Consider the following 17,647-nt stretch of genomic DNA (forward strand, 5'->3'; position numbering starts at 1 on the left):
AAGGAAAAAAAAAAGAAAAAAAAAAAAAAAAAAAAAAAAGTAAAAAAAAAAAAAAAAAAAAAAAAAAAAAAAAAAAAAAAAAAAAAAAAAAAAAAAAAAAAAAAAAAAAAAAAAAAAAAAAAAAAAAAAAAAAAAAGAGGAAAAAAAAAAAGAAAAATCGAGAAAAAAAGAAAAATCGGAAAAAAAAAAAAAAAAAAAAAAAAATCGAAAAAAAAAAAAAAAAAAAGAAAAAAAAAAAAAGAAAAATCGAAAAAAGAGAAAATCGAGGAAAAAAAATCGAGAAAAAAAAAAAAAAAAAAAAAAAAAAAATCGAGGAAAGAAAAAATCGAAAAAAATCGAGAAAAAAAATCGAAAAAAAAAAAAAAAAAAAAAAAGAGAGATAAATCCAGAGAAAAAAAATGGGGAGAAAAAAAGAATCGAGAGAGAGAGAGAGAGAGAGAGAGAGAGAGAGAGAGAAAGAAAGAATCGGGGGGAGGAGAAAAAAAATTGAAAAAATCAGAAGAAAGAAAGTCGAGAGAAAAAAAAATCGAGAAAAAAGAAAAAGTCGGGGAAAAAGAAAAGAAAAAAAGATCGAGAAAAAAAAAAAACAAAGAAAAAAGAGAAAGGAGGAAAGGTCGAGAGAAAGAAAGAAAAGAAAAAAAAAAAAAAAAAAAGAAAAGAAAAGAAAATCGAAAAAAAAAAAAAAAAAGAAAAAAGAAAAAAAAAAAAAATCGAAGAAAAAAGAAAAGAAGTCGAGAAAAAAAATCGAGAAAAAAAAATCGAAAAAAAAAAAAATCGAAAAAAGAAAGTCGGAAAAAAAAAAAAAAAAAAAAAAAAAAAAAAAAAAAAAAAAAAAAAAAAAAAAAAAAAAAATCGAGAAAAAAAAAAATCAAAGAAAAAAGAAAAAATCGAAGAAAAAAAAAAATCGAGGAAAAAAAAAAAAGAAAAATCGAGAAAAAAAAAAAAAAAAAAAGAAAAAAAAAATCGAGAAAAAGAAAATCGAGGAAAAAAAAAAAAAAGACAAAAAAAAAAAAGAAAAAAAATCGAGGAAAAGAGTCGAGGAAAAAAAATCGAGGAAAAAAAAAAGAAAAAAAAAAAAAAGAAAATCGAGATCGAAAAAAAAAAGAAAAAAAAGAAAAGAGAGAAAAAAATCGAAAAAAATCGAAAAAGTCGAGAAAAAGAAATCGAAAGAAAAGAAAAAAAAGAAAGAAAAAAGAAAGAAAAAGAAAAAATCGAAAGAAAAATCGAGAAAAAATCGAAAAAAAAAAAAAAAAAAAAAAAAAAAAAAAAATCGAGAAAAAAAAAAAAAATCGAAAAAAAAAAAAAATCGAAAAAAAAAGAAAAAAAAAAAATCGAGAAAAAAAAATCGAAAAAAAAAAAAAAAAAAAAAAAAAAAAAAAAAAAAAAAAAAAAAAAAAAAAAATCGAAAAAAAAAAAAAAAAAAGAAAAAATCGAAAAAGAAAAATCGGAAAAGAAAAAAAAAATCGAGCGAAAAAATCGAAAAAAAAGAAAAATCGGAAAAGAAATCGGAAAAAAAAAAAAAAAAAAAAAAAAATTACAAAAAAAAAAAAAAACAAAGAACAAAAAAAAAAATCGAAAAAAAAAAAAAAAAATCGAGAAAAAAAAAAAAAAAAAATCAAAAAAAAAAAAAAAAAAAAACAAAAAATCGAAAAAAAAAAAAAAGAAAAATCGGAAAAAAAAGAAAAATCGAGAAAAAAAATCGAAAAAAAATCGAGAAAAAAAAATCGAAGAAAAAAAATCGAAAAAAAAAAAAATCGAAAAAAAAAAAAAAAAAAAAAAAAAAAAAAAAGAAAACAAAAAAAAAAAAATAAAAAAAAAGAAAAAAAAAAAAAAAAAAAAAAAAAAAAAAAAAAAAAAAAAAAAAAAAAAAAAAAAAAAAAAAAAAAAAAAAAAAAAAAAAAAAAAAAAAAAAAAAAAAAAAAATCGAAAAAAAGAAAAAAAAATCGAGAAAGAAAAAAATCGAGAAAAAAAAGAAAAAAAAAAAAAAATCTAGAGAAAAAAAAAAAAAAGAAAAAAAAAAAAATCGAGAAAAGAAAAAAATCGAGAAAAAGAAAAGAAAAAAAAAATCGAAGAAGAGAAAGAAAGAAAAAAAGTCGAAAAAAAAATAAAAGAAAAAAAGAAAGAAAGAAAAAAATCAAAGAGAAGAAAAAAGAAAGAAAGAAAAAAAAAAAAGAAAAATCGAGAAAAAAAAAAAATCTGAAAGAAAAAAAGGAAGTCGGAAAAAAAAGAAAAAAAAAAAAAAAAAAAAGAAAAGAAAAAAAAAAAAAAAAGAAATGGAAAAAAAATCGAGAAAAAAAAAATCGAGAAAAAAATCGAAAAAGAAATCGAAAAAAAGAAGATCGAAAAAAAAGAAAAAAAAGTCGAAAAAAAAAAAAAAAAAAAAGAGAGAAAAAAGAAAAAAATCGAGGAAAAAAATCGAAAAAAGAGGTCGAAAAAAAAAATCGAGAAAAAAAAAAAAAAAGAAAATCGAAAAAAGAATCGGAAAAAAAATCGAGAAAAAAAAAAGAAAGAAATCCGGAAGAAAAAGAAAAAGATCAAATCGAGGAAGAAAAATCTGAAAAAAAAAATCGAAAAAAAAGAAAAAAATCGAAAAAAAGAAATCGAAAAAAAGAAAAATCGGAAAAAAAAAATCGAAAAAAGAAAAAAAAAAAGAAAAATCGGAAAAAAAAGAAATCGGAAAAAAAAAAATCGATGAAGAAAAAAAAAAAAATCAGAAAAAAAAAAAAAAAAAAATCGAAAAGAAATCGAGAAAAATCAAGAAAAAAGAAAAAAAAAAAAATCGGAAAAAAGAAAAAGTCGAAGAAAAAAGAAAAAAATCGAGAAAAAAAAGAAAGAGAGTCGGAGAAGAAAAATCGAGGAAAAAAAAAAGAAAGAAAAAAACAGTCTGAAGAAAGAAAGAAAGAAAGTCTGAAAGAAAAAAGAGAAAAAGAGAGAAAGAAAGTCGAGAAAAATCGAAAGAAATCAGGATCGAGAGAAAGAAGTGGGAGAAGATCGAAAGTCGAGAGAGAGAGAGAGAGAGAGAGAGAGAGAGAGAGAGAGAGAGAGAGAGAGAGAGAGAGAGAGAGAGAGAGAGAGAGAGAGAGAGAGAGAGAGAGAGAGAGAGAGAGAGAGAGAGAGAGAGAGAGAGAGAGAGAGAGAGAGAGAGAGAGAGAGAGAGAGAGAGAGAGAGAGAGAGAGAGAGAGAGAGAGAGAGAGAGAGAGAGAGAGAGAATGGGGAGAGAGAGAGAGGGAGAGAGGGAGAGAGAGAGAGAGAGAGAGAGAGAGAGAGAGAGAGGAGTGGGAGAGAGCACATGGTGAATCCATCATCGAGCACATGGTGAATCTCCTTTGTCACACCACCAGTGTTGGAATACCAAGTCCATCGATGAGCCATGAATCAGAACCAGCCACCATGAATCATGAAACCATGAACCAGCCACCCTAAGTCCATGACTTCTTGCAAAGTCAAGGAACTTATTGTTATTCTGGTTCATAGTTTCAGAGCCATGGGGACCAACACATGTCTCGTAACCATCACTATCAGTTCCGGTCGATGCATTGAAATCCCCCAGGACTCGAAGAGTATCTGATCAACCACAGACTTGAGTGCGGCATAGAATGTGTCCTTCATGGTGAGATCACTCGCCTCAGTCGGAGCATATACAGAGACCAAGGAAACGACACCCAAGATGTGAGGAATACTTCGTCTCATGATTTGCTCTTTGACTGGTATTACCTCAATTATCATTGGAGTCAGCTTATTGAACAGCTGCAGAAACTTCTTGGGCATGGTAACCATCATAGCGACCAGCCCAATAAAAGGTGTAACCACCCGCCATGATCTCACAACGATCCGGTCTCTGAACCTCAGAGAGTGCTGCAATACCTTTGTTCAAATGCTTGAGCTCAGATGATAACAGAGACAGGTAAATGTCCTCTCTTAGAGATGAGACATTCCAGGCACCCACCCGAAGGGACCGCCTCAGATTAACGCAAGGAGACTGCATTCTGGTGGATGACACCTCAGCACCACTCCACTATACACCAACGCAATCTGACCCTGGAGGTTTACCCCATTGTTTTCCTCGTATCATCAAGGAATCGGGGTCCCGAATTCTTTGCCCCAATCTCATCATCTGGTGAGCTCCGGTGAAATCTGGTATCGAACCGCGGTTTTGCCATCAAAGCTTGAAGATCGCTCGCCAAGTGTCTTAACCAAGCACTCAAACAAAACAGTTGAATCAACTTTTTAACATGAAAGGTTTAATTCTTTTTTATGAATTTATCTCTGCCAAAGTGACGGGTTGGAAATGAAAGATAATCATACAAAAAGGGGAAACTTGGTGCAAAATAAAATTGCACATTTTCAATGAACCAGCCAACGCACAATGCACCACAGAACAACGCGGGGCCAAATGCGGGCAAGTGGCTCCTGTACTTTATTCAAGTCGATTGATAATACAGTATTCAGTGACAGTGCAAGTATTTTAGAGTGCTCGTCAAGTGGCTTAAGCACTCAAAAAAGCACTTAAATGAAACAATTGATAAAGAACCGCTAGCTTGACAAGCGATTAGCGATTGCCGATCTGACATATTAAGAACATCCTGGAGACGCCTGAAATGTCAAACTATGTCTGAATTAGACAAATGAACACTTTTTTTTTTTGCAGTCACAGCTGCTGCCAAGTTCAATTCTGGAACTTACATTTTGTAAATCGGCTTAGTTTAAGAGATTCCAGAGGTTATGGCATGTGCAGAAATGAAATAAAGCCACGGACGCTGGCATCTCCGGGTGTTTGTAAACATTGCAATGTATCCAGCGATTTGTAGGAATGATAATCAGACATTCGATAATATGAGTGAGGAAAGTGAAAAGAAAACATTATCGTCAAGAAGTCATTGCGGCCTGATCGAAGTCAAGACATTGTTATGTCTTGGTGGTGATATGTATAGGCCAAAAATATGGTGAATGAAGACCCCAGTGAGGGACAGCGAGATGACCAAGGATATCACCGTGATGAAGGATAATTAAACAAGGCCGTTAATTATCTTCACAAGGGGTGTTTTAATTAACCCAAACAGCCAGTTTTTATTCATGCACTACCTTGGAATTCTCTCTGTATGCATGCAAAGTTTCAGGCCACTAGGCTTCATGGTTTTGGAGTTATAGAGGAGAGATACGCTGACACATTTATTATGATAGATTATTCTGCATATTCTCATTACAATGGTTTGAAAAGCTATACCCTTGAGACACACACACACACACACACACACACACACACACACACACACACACACACACACACACACACACACACCACACTCAAGCAATTGCAAAACCCCATCTCCCGTTCATGGGTGGACGTTTTAACAAGGTGCAAAATCCAATCCCCTTCATGGGAGACCTTTCAGCTTACTTCCAATCATGAGCATAGTCATGGAATCCATCATCGCAGTCGACATCAAGTCCTTCGATTTCTCCAACAGCCTGATTCCAAATCATCAGTTCAGATTTAGACAATGATACTCCAACCTGGAAAAGCTGCTTCGACTCGCCCAACCATGGATCTCATGTTTGACATTGAATCAGACTTGAGATAAGGGTCGTCTCTCTCGACCTGTCCGAAGATTTCGATACTGTCTGGCATCCCACCTTGTTCTCCAAACTCTTTGTCTATGGCATCCAAATCTAACTCCATTCATGGCTTCCTGAATTGCTCTACTCTTTGAGCCAATGTGTAGCTCTCAACAGGATCCTTATCATGTCCCTGTCAAGGTTGGATTGCCCCAAGGCCATGTTTTGAGCCCAGTTGTCACCCTCATCTTCATCTACGATCTCTGTAAATCCTCCATCTCTCTGCTGATGACTCCACTCTCTGCCTAACATCCCTCTTCCCTTTCTGCAGACCTTGATAAAATCACGAGCTGGTCAAACACTTCTGCTTTGTGCCTCAATGCTCAGATCTCTCCAAAAGGACTATCGAGCGAACCCTCCCATCTACTTCCTGAACAATCCTTTTGAAGAAGTTCAGTCACTTAAACATTTTGGCCTTTCTATTTGTGAATTTCTTTCTTCGGAAAACCAAATATCCATGTTGGCCTCCAAAGCCTCTATCATGAATAGTCTTTCCGTGACACATCTGGACTTTTACGTACCTATGAGGCCTTCATCCACAGCTTCATGCAGTATGACTTGTTTCCCCACTGGGCTGCCTCATACCTTGCTGCATGCCTGCCTCATACCTTGCTCATCTTTTCGTCAGGGAAACCAAGGCCTTTAAAAATGTTGGAACCTCTTTTGATGAAGCTGAGTGTTTGGGCCTATTACTTTTACATCGCAGACATGTCGGTGGTTTTTCTCTTCTTCCACTTCCTTTCTGTCCTGTACTATCTCCCTTTCCATGGTCTGTTCCTTCCAGGGTGTTTGTGGTCTGCCAGGAGCTCCCCCCCTTCTTTTTTACATTCTATAGGCTCGTGGAAAAGTTGTGACACAGAACAAATCAGGACACGTGGTTCTGGATTTAGGCAGTTTCACGACGAGGGGGTTGCTGGTGGACCGTGTGCATTCTGCAGATACCGGGTGTCGGGGGGGGGGCGGGGGGGGAGACAAAGCACGGAGAGATCACAGGGTGAAAGTCCAGAAATGAGGTAGAAGAAGACAGAGAGACCACCGACCTATCGGCGAAGGCGAAGTGATAAGCCCATAGACTCAGTTTCATAGCGAGAGGTTCCAATGGTATTGTTCCGGCCCGGTGTTTGAGGTTCACCACAAGGGGAAGCACTCGAGTTTCTCCCAAACTCCCCGGTCCAACAGCTGTAGTTCTTGTACAGCCGTAGCTGCTTCACTTCGACTACTGGCCTTGCAGGGCTACACTTCGATGTTTCTGTGATACCTTTCTATTGGCATGGCAACCAAACTAGTGGCCACGCCCTCGGCGCTGCACTTGGTGATCTTCCGCTGAGCGGAACAGGTATGTGCAGCACCGGCTAACAGACCAAATCGGGTGGGGTACAACTTATTGTCAAACTATACTTGCCCACTGTGTCAGACCAATGAAGGAAAGACAACTGAAATGGATCGGAAATAGTCAACAATTATGTATTTACACACACACAAAGAAGAAATCATTTTAAAGTTAGTATTTGCAGGTAAAAAGCAAAAGCCACACAGCAGATTTAACCATAACACGTATTCTTATGCAATCTTATTTACACAAACGACACATGGCCATCATTCAATCCTTGGAGAAGACAAGAAGAAGAACTGAGAAAGAAAAGAAAAGTATGGAGTGTGGGGTCGACTCCATCCCTTAGCTTGCACAGCCCGATGGGGCTGTGCTAGTCCAAATACACTGGGGAAATGAGGGGGGGGGGAGTTGGGGAAGGATGGGGAAGATGGACAGTGAAGTGGTGAACCAAACCACATTCTGGGCTTTTTATACTGCCCTCCGCATGATGGGCTCCCTCCCTCTCTTCACACACTCTGCACACTCTCAGATCCTCGTTTGGCAAGCTTTTTGGAGTCTCTGTTCGTCCACTGCCTCAGCTTCTTCTTCCTCATGGAGCTTTCTCCATTCCAGCTCATGCAAGCCTCTTTCTCATTGGTGTGCATCCGATGTGGGCTGGTCCACGATGTAACTTGTGGGAAACGCAGCTGTCTGAGAGAATCTCAACACAGCCCACACTCCACCCTTCATGCGCCCAAGGCTGCAATGAAAACCCCCGCTGCCTCCCTCGCATGCAAGTGTTCATTGTACAGTGTGCCACTGTATCCTGTCTACGAGATGTTCTGCACCCCACCATGTACGGGAAAAGCATTGCACGAGCATACTTGTGAGAATGGACACAGTCCCATGCGATGATGGTAATCCGATCCACCCAAAGGATTAATTACCACAGACGGACCAAATATGCACAATTGAACAATGCACGGATGGAGTGGCAATGGAGCAGGATGCAGGCAGACCGAGGGATGAAGAGACAGCTATGAGGTTGAAGGTAAGACCCATGGGGGTAAAGGAAGGATTCTTGAAATGAGACGGGGTGGGGTTGGTGAAGGGGGTTATTGGGAGATTGTTGAAAGGAGGAGAGTAAGCGGAGGGGGAGGGGTGAAATGGACTAATGGGGGTAAAGGAGTAAATATTGAAAGTAGCAGAGAGGTGGGAGGGGGAGGGAAAACGTCACACCAGGAAAACACAAACTCACCTTAACGCATGCCTCCCGAAAACCCTAACACAAGGGTCAAAGGTATATTTCCACATCAACTAAAGTAATAAGTAATCCTCGGGTCTTCTATGTGCCCATGGATGTTCTCCCCTGGAGTATGTTTCCAAAACCATAACGTTATTAAAGGCCTTTGTTTCCATGGTGTTAAGCTGAGCAAGACGTGAGACAGGGGATCAAGCCCAGAGGGTAGAGCAGTACTCCATCCAGCTGCAGACAAAATATCTGTAGATAGATAGGAGCTCAGGTGTGCCAAGGATGGACTTTGCATGACGAAGAATTCCCATTTAACATCTGGCTTTGGAGGCCAGTTTTGAAATGTGGCTTGCCCAATAGAGATCATGCGTGAGAGTGAGGCCCGAGAGTTTGTGTGAATCAACCTCTTCAAGAAGGTTGTTGAGAAAATAGATGGAAGGGTTTGCGGTCCGGTCATTTTGGAGAGAGGGAGTGTGAATGTGAGTGTCTGGGATTTCTCAGAATTGATATACATATTCAGTGTTTGACCGGTTTGTGATTTTGTCGAAGTCAGAGGAAAGGGAAGAGGCTGCCGCCTGTCTGTCAGAGGGATGAGGGATGAGGGATGTAATGGCAGAGGGTGGAGTCATCAGCAAAGGGATAAAGAGGATTTTACAGAGAGTCAGTGATGAGATTGATGAAGATTAGGAATAAGATGGGGCTTAGAATACTACCTTATGGTACTCCATCCAGCCTTGATAAGAAGAGGAGAAGAAAGGGTTCCATTGAGAGCCACATTTGGCTACGAGAGTAGAGGAAGTCAATAATTGGATTCCATAGACAGAGTTTGGAGAGCAGGGCAGAATGCCAGACTGTAGCCGAAGCTCAATATATGTCCAGAGAGATGGCCATGATCTCATGTCTGATATTGAGAGCCTCCATCCATTGTTGGGAGAGCAGAAGCAGCATGTCCAAGGTTGAGTGACCAGGTTTGAATCCGAATTGATGATCTGAGAGGAAGGAGGCTGTTGGAGAAAAGAAATGGTTTTATGTGGACTGCAATGATGGATTCCATGTTCTTGCTGATGATTGGAAGTAAGATAATTGGTCTGTAGTAAATGGGATCCAATTTTGCACCTTTTAATGTAATGCTGTGATGTTGGCTTATATTCAAGCAAATACAGTAGCAGATGACCTATGGTAAATGATAGCTTGAAAAGGGCAGAGAGAGGAAGTGTAAGAGCAGCAGAGCATGTTTTAGGACACATGAGCTGATGCTGTCTGGTCCAGTTTCAGAGTCAAAGTCGAGGGTTGCCAGAAACTTTTCCACCTTTTCAGGTGGAAAAGATAAGCCTGATGTTGGCTTTGTGGTTAGGTTGGCTTGGGATCTTAGGGTCCTGAGTTCGTGCCCCGTTGGCCGCTGAAATAACACCAGTTGCTACGTCGTGAGAATGAACTGTACAATTTAATAACCAATACAGACAAGTTATTTTGCAAAAGACTTTGTACCAGACTTGGTGGCGTAAGGGTTAGAGTGTCGCTCTGAGTCTGGGAGGTTGGTGGCTCGAGTCCAGGCTGAGTCATATCAAAGACTTCATTGAAAATGAATGGTATGTGCTGCTTCCTTGTTTGATGATTCACACTTAAAAAGGATAGAGCATAGCAAACAGCCATAAGTTGGTAATAATTACGTGCAGGCTTTGATGTACCAAAAGGCCTCCTCTGGCATCGAAGTTCCTTGTGAGGCAACTCATTATTTATTTATTATAAATCATTAGTATGTCAACACCTGCCATCTTAGGAAACGGCGCATGTGATGCTGTCTCTATTAAAATGTTTTCAACAAAGGAAAATGTCATCGTCGATCCCAAAAAATTGGAGGCAATTGCAAAATTGCAACCTTTAAGAACTAGACTGACACTTTAATTGGAGGCAAACATTTTCTTTACAACAGTGTTCTTCGGCTCGTGGAGGAGCTTGTACATAAATTAGATGTGGATTTGTAGATTACGCAATGGAAGTGCACTTTTATATAAATCACAAGGAAGCGATTCGACAGAGGATTAAACAATGAAGGTAAATTGGATTTGACTATCTTCGGTAATGAAGAAACCTGGACTCGATGGCGAAGCGAAAAGACATTCCCAGACTGACAGCGTGTCAAAGGAGAATAGGAAGAGAAAAACAATTCATAGGAGTGGAAAAGCACCAGAAAGCAGAGGAGCTGTAAAGGGTGGGACAGCGGGTTGTTGTGTTGGGGGTGGGGGAGGAGAGAGGGGATGTGGGAAAGGGCACCAGGGAGATAAGTAAACAACAGCGGTAGGTTTTTGAGATAGCACGGGGTGATGACAGTGGCATTCTTGAAAGACGAGTGGATAATGTGAGACAACAGAGAGTTGCTTCCACAGAAGAGAGAATATAATTCAGGAATTATAATCAGGTGTGAGATCTGGAAGAATTTGTGAAATGCGCGTGGGCTAAGGCAGGATGGAAGGATGAAAGAGTGAGAGAAGCAATACCAGAACGGCGGCGATGTCGATCTGAGAGTCCACCATCCTTCCTGTAGGAGGTAAGAAGCATACTTTGCGACCCAACTTCCTTACTGGATCTGCTAATAATATGGACAGCAATAGATTTGATTACTTCTAGGGGAGCAGGAGCGGGAAGCAGCTGCACCTGCCCAGCATCAGGATCAATACTTCAAGATACTTCGAATGAAGACCTTTGACACACCCTGATGTTCAGATAAAGAGGGACTTTCAGATGAAGCGATAAGGGGTGCAGAATGGACTAAGCTCTGTGGAGAATACTGAGGAATTGGCCAGCCATGACTGTCAGGTTGGACATCTGGTTCACCCAAAACAGTCTATGTCAGATTTTAAGGCCTGTTGTGTTCATATAGGGCCCAGAAATCCTTGAAAAGCATGCAATTTTGTATCTCAAATTGAAGGCCTTCGTTTTTTGATGTCCAGCATTGGCGATGGATTTGCATAAGTTTTTGCACGGGCATGGTTATTCTGCTGATGCAGTTCCCCCTGTAAGTCAGAGCAGGAATTTATAATTTTCTCAAGGTGCTGGCGATAGATTGCCTACTTCTGAGGTTGTTCAATCGTGGTCTTCTCTTGCGAACTTCAAGCAGGTGGTTGCACCACCCTGTCATGCCATTCCCAATCCTGACATATTTTTGCTGACACATCATTCTCCATATCTTCCTTACCAACGCATGTCATTCCTGACATATTTTCTTCCCTCATAATCCCTCCGAAGCTCTTTCTTGCAGGTCACAGTTATGTTGCCTTTGCTTGTCTCTCTGTCTCTTTCCAGTTTTCACATTCATTCATTCATTCATTCCTTTGCTTCGTCCAAAATAAGGCCCCACTGTTTGATGATTGCATGTTTACTTTCATCCGTCTCACTCTTTGAGCCCCAATCATGAATGAAAAAAAATCACATTTTATCTGTTGAGAATTCTTGCCCCCCCCCCGCCCCCCGTATGAAAGCTTCGCAAGCTCGCTTCCACATCTGCTGACACTGCTGACATTCATTTAATTTCTCTTTGAAACTTTTATTTTTCTTGGTTTTGTGAAAGTCACGTTAATGGAATTTTAAATTGTGCAAGAATCTGTTGTCTCCAATGACATAAAAATAATTTTTTTCTGCTTTTGATACATCAGTCATGCATTATGCCAGAGGAGAACTACATTTTGAAGCAGAGAATTTGAGGGAAGTTCAACTGAGGTGGGTTGGCTCAACTTTTTCCCAACCCACATTCATTTGCTACATTGGAAAGGACTACTGGAAGATCAAGGTGGGTACTTTATAGCCTGAGTCGTTTCGTTCCTCCATACATAAGAAAGTAGGTTTGGCCAAGTACTGTTAAAACGAGGATGATGATGATGCTACATGATGCTACATAGTGAGAGTGTTTGACCGGTTTGTGATTTTGTTGAAGTCAGAGGAGAGGGAAGAGCTGCATGCTACATAGTGATGCTATGTAGATGCTATTAAATGATGCTACATAGTAAGAATAAACTGCAGCTTCTGGGTGTTGTGTGCAGGTGCTGAATGGTAATATGACAATTGCTGAAGAAGAAGGAAGAGACAAACAAGGCTGCTTGCGGTTGGTGAATCCTGAAGTAAGTCCTTTCCTGATGGTTGTTTTTTTCTTAATGTTTTTTTAAGACAAACTAAACTTCTCGTCGGAAGCTTGACCATCTCTAGTGGAAAATTTTGGGTGTCATCTGGCAGTAGGAAAATCAGGACGGAGTCGTGACAACAAAGGATGAGCTGGGAACTCTTGTAGGCAAGTGTGTGAAAATGCTGCTCTGCCTTGTCAGACGCAAAGTATGCTATGAGGCCAACTGTATTCTGGAGTAAGAGAATTGATAGGGAAGTAGTGTATTTGATGTTTGCTTTGTTGGAGAGTTGGCCTGGGAGAATTGAAGTAGAGGTGAGCAGAAAAGTTGCTTTCTCCAACAAGCTTGAGGACTTTCCACTATTGCTGTGAGATCCCATGGACTGGCTTGTTGCAAACTCGATACAAAGACCACCAAAAGTTTTCTTGCTTCCTTCATGACCTTGATCACCGAATAATCTGATAGAACGTTCACAGTGATGGTCATCATCATTTCCTTGTGGACCCAATGATGATGGTTGCAAGGAAGCGAGCTGTTGCCCTCAAGCGAAATAGATTTTGATTGCTTCAATCAAGAACACCAAAGATGGATGTTATCTTTTTTTTGTTCGGTTATCTTTTCGGTTATTTTTATTCTGACAAATATCTGATATAATAAAAAAAGTTATTTATTATCTCAATGCCAACTGTGGGACCAATATTTCATCATGGGGGTAAATACGACATGTGTAAATGGTCAGAAGTTGAAAAAAGGTAAAATACTTCTTTGTTTGGAAAATAAACAGTACTTTCTGGGAATCTTTTCTGGATATAACTTTGATATGTGGCTTCCTGGAGGGATGCAAAGAACTTAGAATTCTCAAAGATCGGCTGAGAAATGGATAGAGAGGAAACAATGGTGTTGGTTTAGTTCAAGGTAAAAAGGGATTGGGTCTTCATTTATATAAAATGAAACAAGGTTGATTGAACTCCATTCCAGATATTATAAGGTTGCAGTTTACGAAGTTTAAGTTGAAATTAGGCACGCAGTGAGTGACTTGGATTCACTCAGCAAATCATCATTTTGAGGAAGGATGAGTTCCGTCATGATATATTTTCATCATGTGATGAATAATAATAAGAGCCAGATCAGGGGTGCATTTCTTCATTACTGCAGCAGGGATGTAATCAAGACCATTTCCCTTCTTGGTTCCAAAGTGAGTAACAGTTTGTCAGACCTTGCTCATTGCAAAGCATCCAGGGGGCGTGGTGTCAGTTGATGTGGGATGGTTGAAATGGTTTTCCCCAGAATTGGAGAGAGATGTAGGTGAAAAATAGTGGCAAATGCATTTGCTGTGAGTTTTTACTCAAAAAACAAAGTCCTCAGGGGTGATTAAAATGGGAAAGAATATACACAAAGGTTTCAGGAGATGAATTTGGTAATAGACAAGAAAGGATGGTTTCCAAAGACACATGAGACCAGCCACTCTTCTCCAGCACACAGATGCGAATTCAGCACACAGATGAATGAAGAGCTCTTTTGCTTGAATGATCGCTGAGGTTGAAAAGTAAACATAGGCGTCATGCATTTCCACAGAAGGTGTAGATTTCCATACTCACAAGAAAACGTGTTCCTGTTGAATTGAACTCAGAGCAATGATACTTAAACCAACTCAGATTATGTTTTGCCAGGTTTAGTCGAGTGTGAAATGAACAAATTCATACCAAGATGTATCAGTGACTGCAGCAGTAGTTGGAAGATTTAAAGGAGAATCAAGATTCTTTCCAAGAGAATTCTAAATTGAGCTGCGGTTGACCATCTCGGTGTATAAAAGGAGATTCCAAAGTAAACCCTAAATGGAGATGTGTGTCTGGTCATGTAAGAAAGGGGAAGCAATCTATACTACGGAGTGCCCCACAGAAAACCAGGAAATTTGGTAAATTTTATTTAAAACAAAACAAAAGCAAACTTAAGGCCCAGTCACACCTTGACGTTTTAGCCAACGTATGCCGATTTTTGAAAATTTTTTCGAAAACGCTGGCACACGTTGAATACGTTATGGGTAAGTTTTGATAACATTGAGAGCACGCTGAAAAACACTGCCATACGTTGTTGTACGCTGGCTTTAAACGTTGTACTTTTTGGTTGTCCTCAAATTTTTTCATGCTTGAAATTTCACGACGTATGCCGGCGTATGACTCGCACGTTCCGCTACGCTGGCCACAAGTTGTATGCACGGTCTGCGATCGTTGACAGACGTCAACACATGCTACTTGTAAGTTAATCAAAAGTTGAGACATGCTGAGGTAATGTTTAGCGTACCCGAAACTTATTTCTAACCTATGATTAACGTGTTGTTGGCATGTTACGCGATCGTTGCCACACATCGACAGACGTTACTTTTAAGTTACTCATAGGCTGAAAGACGTCGGTATAATGGATCGTCCTTGCGTCAGCGTCCACGGCCACGGCCAGGACACTTATTTGCAGCATTCGTCAAACTTTTCTTCGGCATGACGAGGATGTTCACACTTCGATGTCTAGCTTGGCTATGATTCCAATTGTCCATCGGCAGCGTCTATTTAAAATAGTCGAGTTTGAGCATTTTAACACGTTCAGAAGAAACGCTTCAAATTTCCAAACCCCAGCGTCAAAAAACAAAGGTGAGTGACAGCAATTTAAATCGTTCATTGTAAACAATGAAAATAGTTGAGTGGTACCGTTTAAAAGTCGTTGATTGTAAAAAAATCCAATTGTTGAGCACAAGCGTCTACTTTCAATCGTGGAGTTTGAGCGATTTAGCACGTTCAATAGAAACAATTAAAATTTCCGAGCGCCAGCGTCAAAAAACAAAGGCGAGTGACAGCAATTTAAATCGTTCATTGTAAACAATGAAAATAGCTGAGTGGTACCGTTTAAAAGTCGTTGAGTGTAAAAAAAAATCCAATTGTTGAGCGCAAGCGTCGACTTTCAATAGTGGAGATGCAGCCATTTAAATCGTTGAGTGGCAGCCGATGAATAGCAAACCCCACTTCACCGGCAAAGATAAACTGCCGCACGATATGGATAAGTTAGGCTATCGTTGGGCATAGTTTGCGAACGCCGGCTACACGATAATTATTCGTTGGTATACCGTATCTATAAGTTATCGAAGCGCTCTATGCACATTATTACTTCATTGTGCATTTGTCCAACCCATTATGAATAGACCTAAATCGTAAAAACAAGCCATAGCTCATTGTTGAAAAAGCCCCATAAAAAATTAGCTGCGAAGAACTTCGAACAATGGTGCAAAGATGTCTCCTACCCATGGACACGTGGACGCAAGGAGGATCCATCATAACCCACACCCTACCCCTCACACACATCTACTACTGCCAACATGAACAAACTACTACTAATACTGATACTGATACTAATACTAATACTAATACTGATACTGTTACTGCTGACATGGACATCGACTCAAAAAGGAAGTCGAAAACACTGTTGGGTTCCCCTTTTATGAACACCATTTTTATATACCAATTCCCAAAATCGCTGGGAACACGTCTTTATATGGCAGTTGTAAGTTAGAAACACGTTCATTTATTTTTTTGTCGACCGGAAGACGTCGTTGGAATACGTCTACATACGTCAATGTGTGTTGGGACGACGTAAAGAATTGGTTCAAAGCACGTCAAACATAAGTTAGAAATAAGTTTCGCGTAAAAAAGACATTACTGCGACGTGTTTCGACTTATGAGTAGCTTATAAGTAGCCTTTGTGGACGTGTGTAAGCATCCGCATATCGTGTGTACAACTTATCCCCATCGCATGCGGAACGTGTATCATACGCCAAGTACGTCGTTAAATTTTAAACATGTTTAAAATTTCTTGACGTACTCTACTTACTACGACGTATGATAGCGTACTTTAGCGTTTTACTCACGTATACCAAACTTACTCATACCGTATTGGACGTGCCCCAACGTTTGAGACACATTTTTCTTAGGTCGGCATACGCTGGCAAGATCGCCAAGGTGTGACTGCGATGTTGACACTTCCATTTCTATGGCAGTTATGATTCGAATCGTTGTGCGTCAGCCTTTTAATAGGTTACGTCACGACATCGTCGGCGATGCGTGCAACGCGCTGTGCCTAAGTTAGACTATCGTTGGGCATAGGTTGTGTAGGCCGACAACAGGTTCAGCATTCTTTGGTATAAGTTATCTATAACACAACGAAACGTTCTGTGTCCATTACTAATGCGTTATACATAAGACCAAGTCACTATGAATACGTCCGAATCTTTAAAAAAAAAACATCAAAAGTTCAACGTAAGCCAGCGTTTTACATAAATTTTAATACGTTGCCATCGCTGGCTAAAACGTCAAGGTGTGACTGGGCCTTTAGATGTCGTGTAAAACAAAGATACACTTTATTTTCAAACAAAACAAAAGCAAACTTAGATGTAGTGTAAAACAAAGATTTTATTTTCAAACGAAACAAAAGCAAACTTAGATGTAGTGTAAAACAAAGATTTTATTTTCAAACGAAACAAAAGCAAACTTAGATGTAGTGTAAAACAAAGATACACTTTATTTCTATGCTAGTTTATTGATATGGTAAAATACGGCAAAATAAATCTCAAAATCTCAAATTTCCTGGTTTTCTGTGGGGCACACTGTATAAGAGAGCCATTTAATTTATGTTTCACCATTTTTCTCAGAGATGGCTTAACGGATCTTCATCAAACTTTCAGCAGTTCGTCAGTGAGTGCATGGGAGTGTTTTAGGCAAATAAAAAACTAAAAAAATCGAAATAAAAAAAATATTTCTTTTTTAAAAGATTTTTTTTATTATCGCTGTATAGTGCCGAAGCCTTTTTGATTAATGACAGTTATATTCAAGTACACATACGTATGAATAAATACAAAACAATTATCAGCCATTTAAATACAAATAAACCTCTTCTGGAAGCGGTCAAAGTTAGTGGTACATCTTGTTCCTTTTTATAGATCGGGGTAAAACTTAACCCAGAAACATCAACGGAACATTCACGAGCATCGATTCGTTGAAAAACATCAAATTCCACTTCTAAGGAAACACTTTTACAATGCCTCTTAGCCAATAATATACAAGGTGTTTACAAAGTCCCTTTACCCGCTCCACAGAACTTGATAAATGAATATAATGAACACACAAGATGTATACATGTAAACTATGAATATGCGAAGCTTTTATTGTCATAAAAACCAAAGTATTAAAGAGCAGGTTTTGGGTCGCTGATGACTTCAAGTGATTCGAAGGTTGTAATCACATTAATAATCGTTGGTCAGTTATTTTCTTACATTTGAAACTCAAAATATGCTAAAATTAACTTTTAAGTCA

General features: G+C 38.5%; 1 protein-coding gene across 1 annotated transcript in view; it reads left to right on the forward strand.

The window, feature by feature from the left end:
• The window catches only part of LOC147030880 (complement factor H-like), a 374,343-nt gene that overhangs the window by 352,171 nt on the left and 4,525 nt on the right, over nt 1-17,647 (forward strand). The window contains exons 29-30 of the mRNA XM_085875422.1: nt 11,835-11,968; nt 12,219-12,296. Of these exons, the coding sequence (XP_085731548.1) occupies nt 11,835-11,968; nt 12,219-12,296 (212 nt within the window). The remainder of the gene's footprint in view (nt 1-11,834; nt 11,969-12,218; nt 12,297-17,647) is intronic.

The sequence above is a fragment of the Eptatretus burgeri genome, chromosome 3 (assembly GCF_056783735.1).
Source record: "Eptatretus burgeri isolate ZD-2024b chromosome 3, Ebu_testis_v1, whole genome shotgun sequence".
Lineage (NCBI taxonomy): Eukaryota > Metazoa > Chordata > Myxini > Myxiniformes > Myxinidae > Eptatretus > Eptatretus burgeri.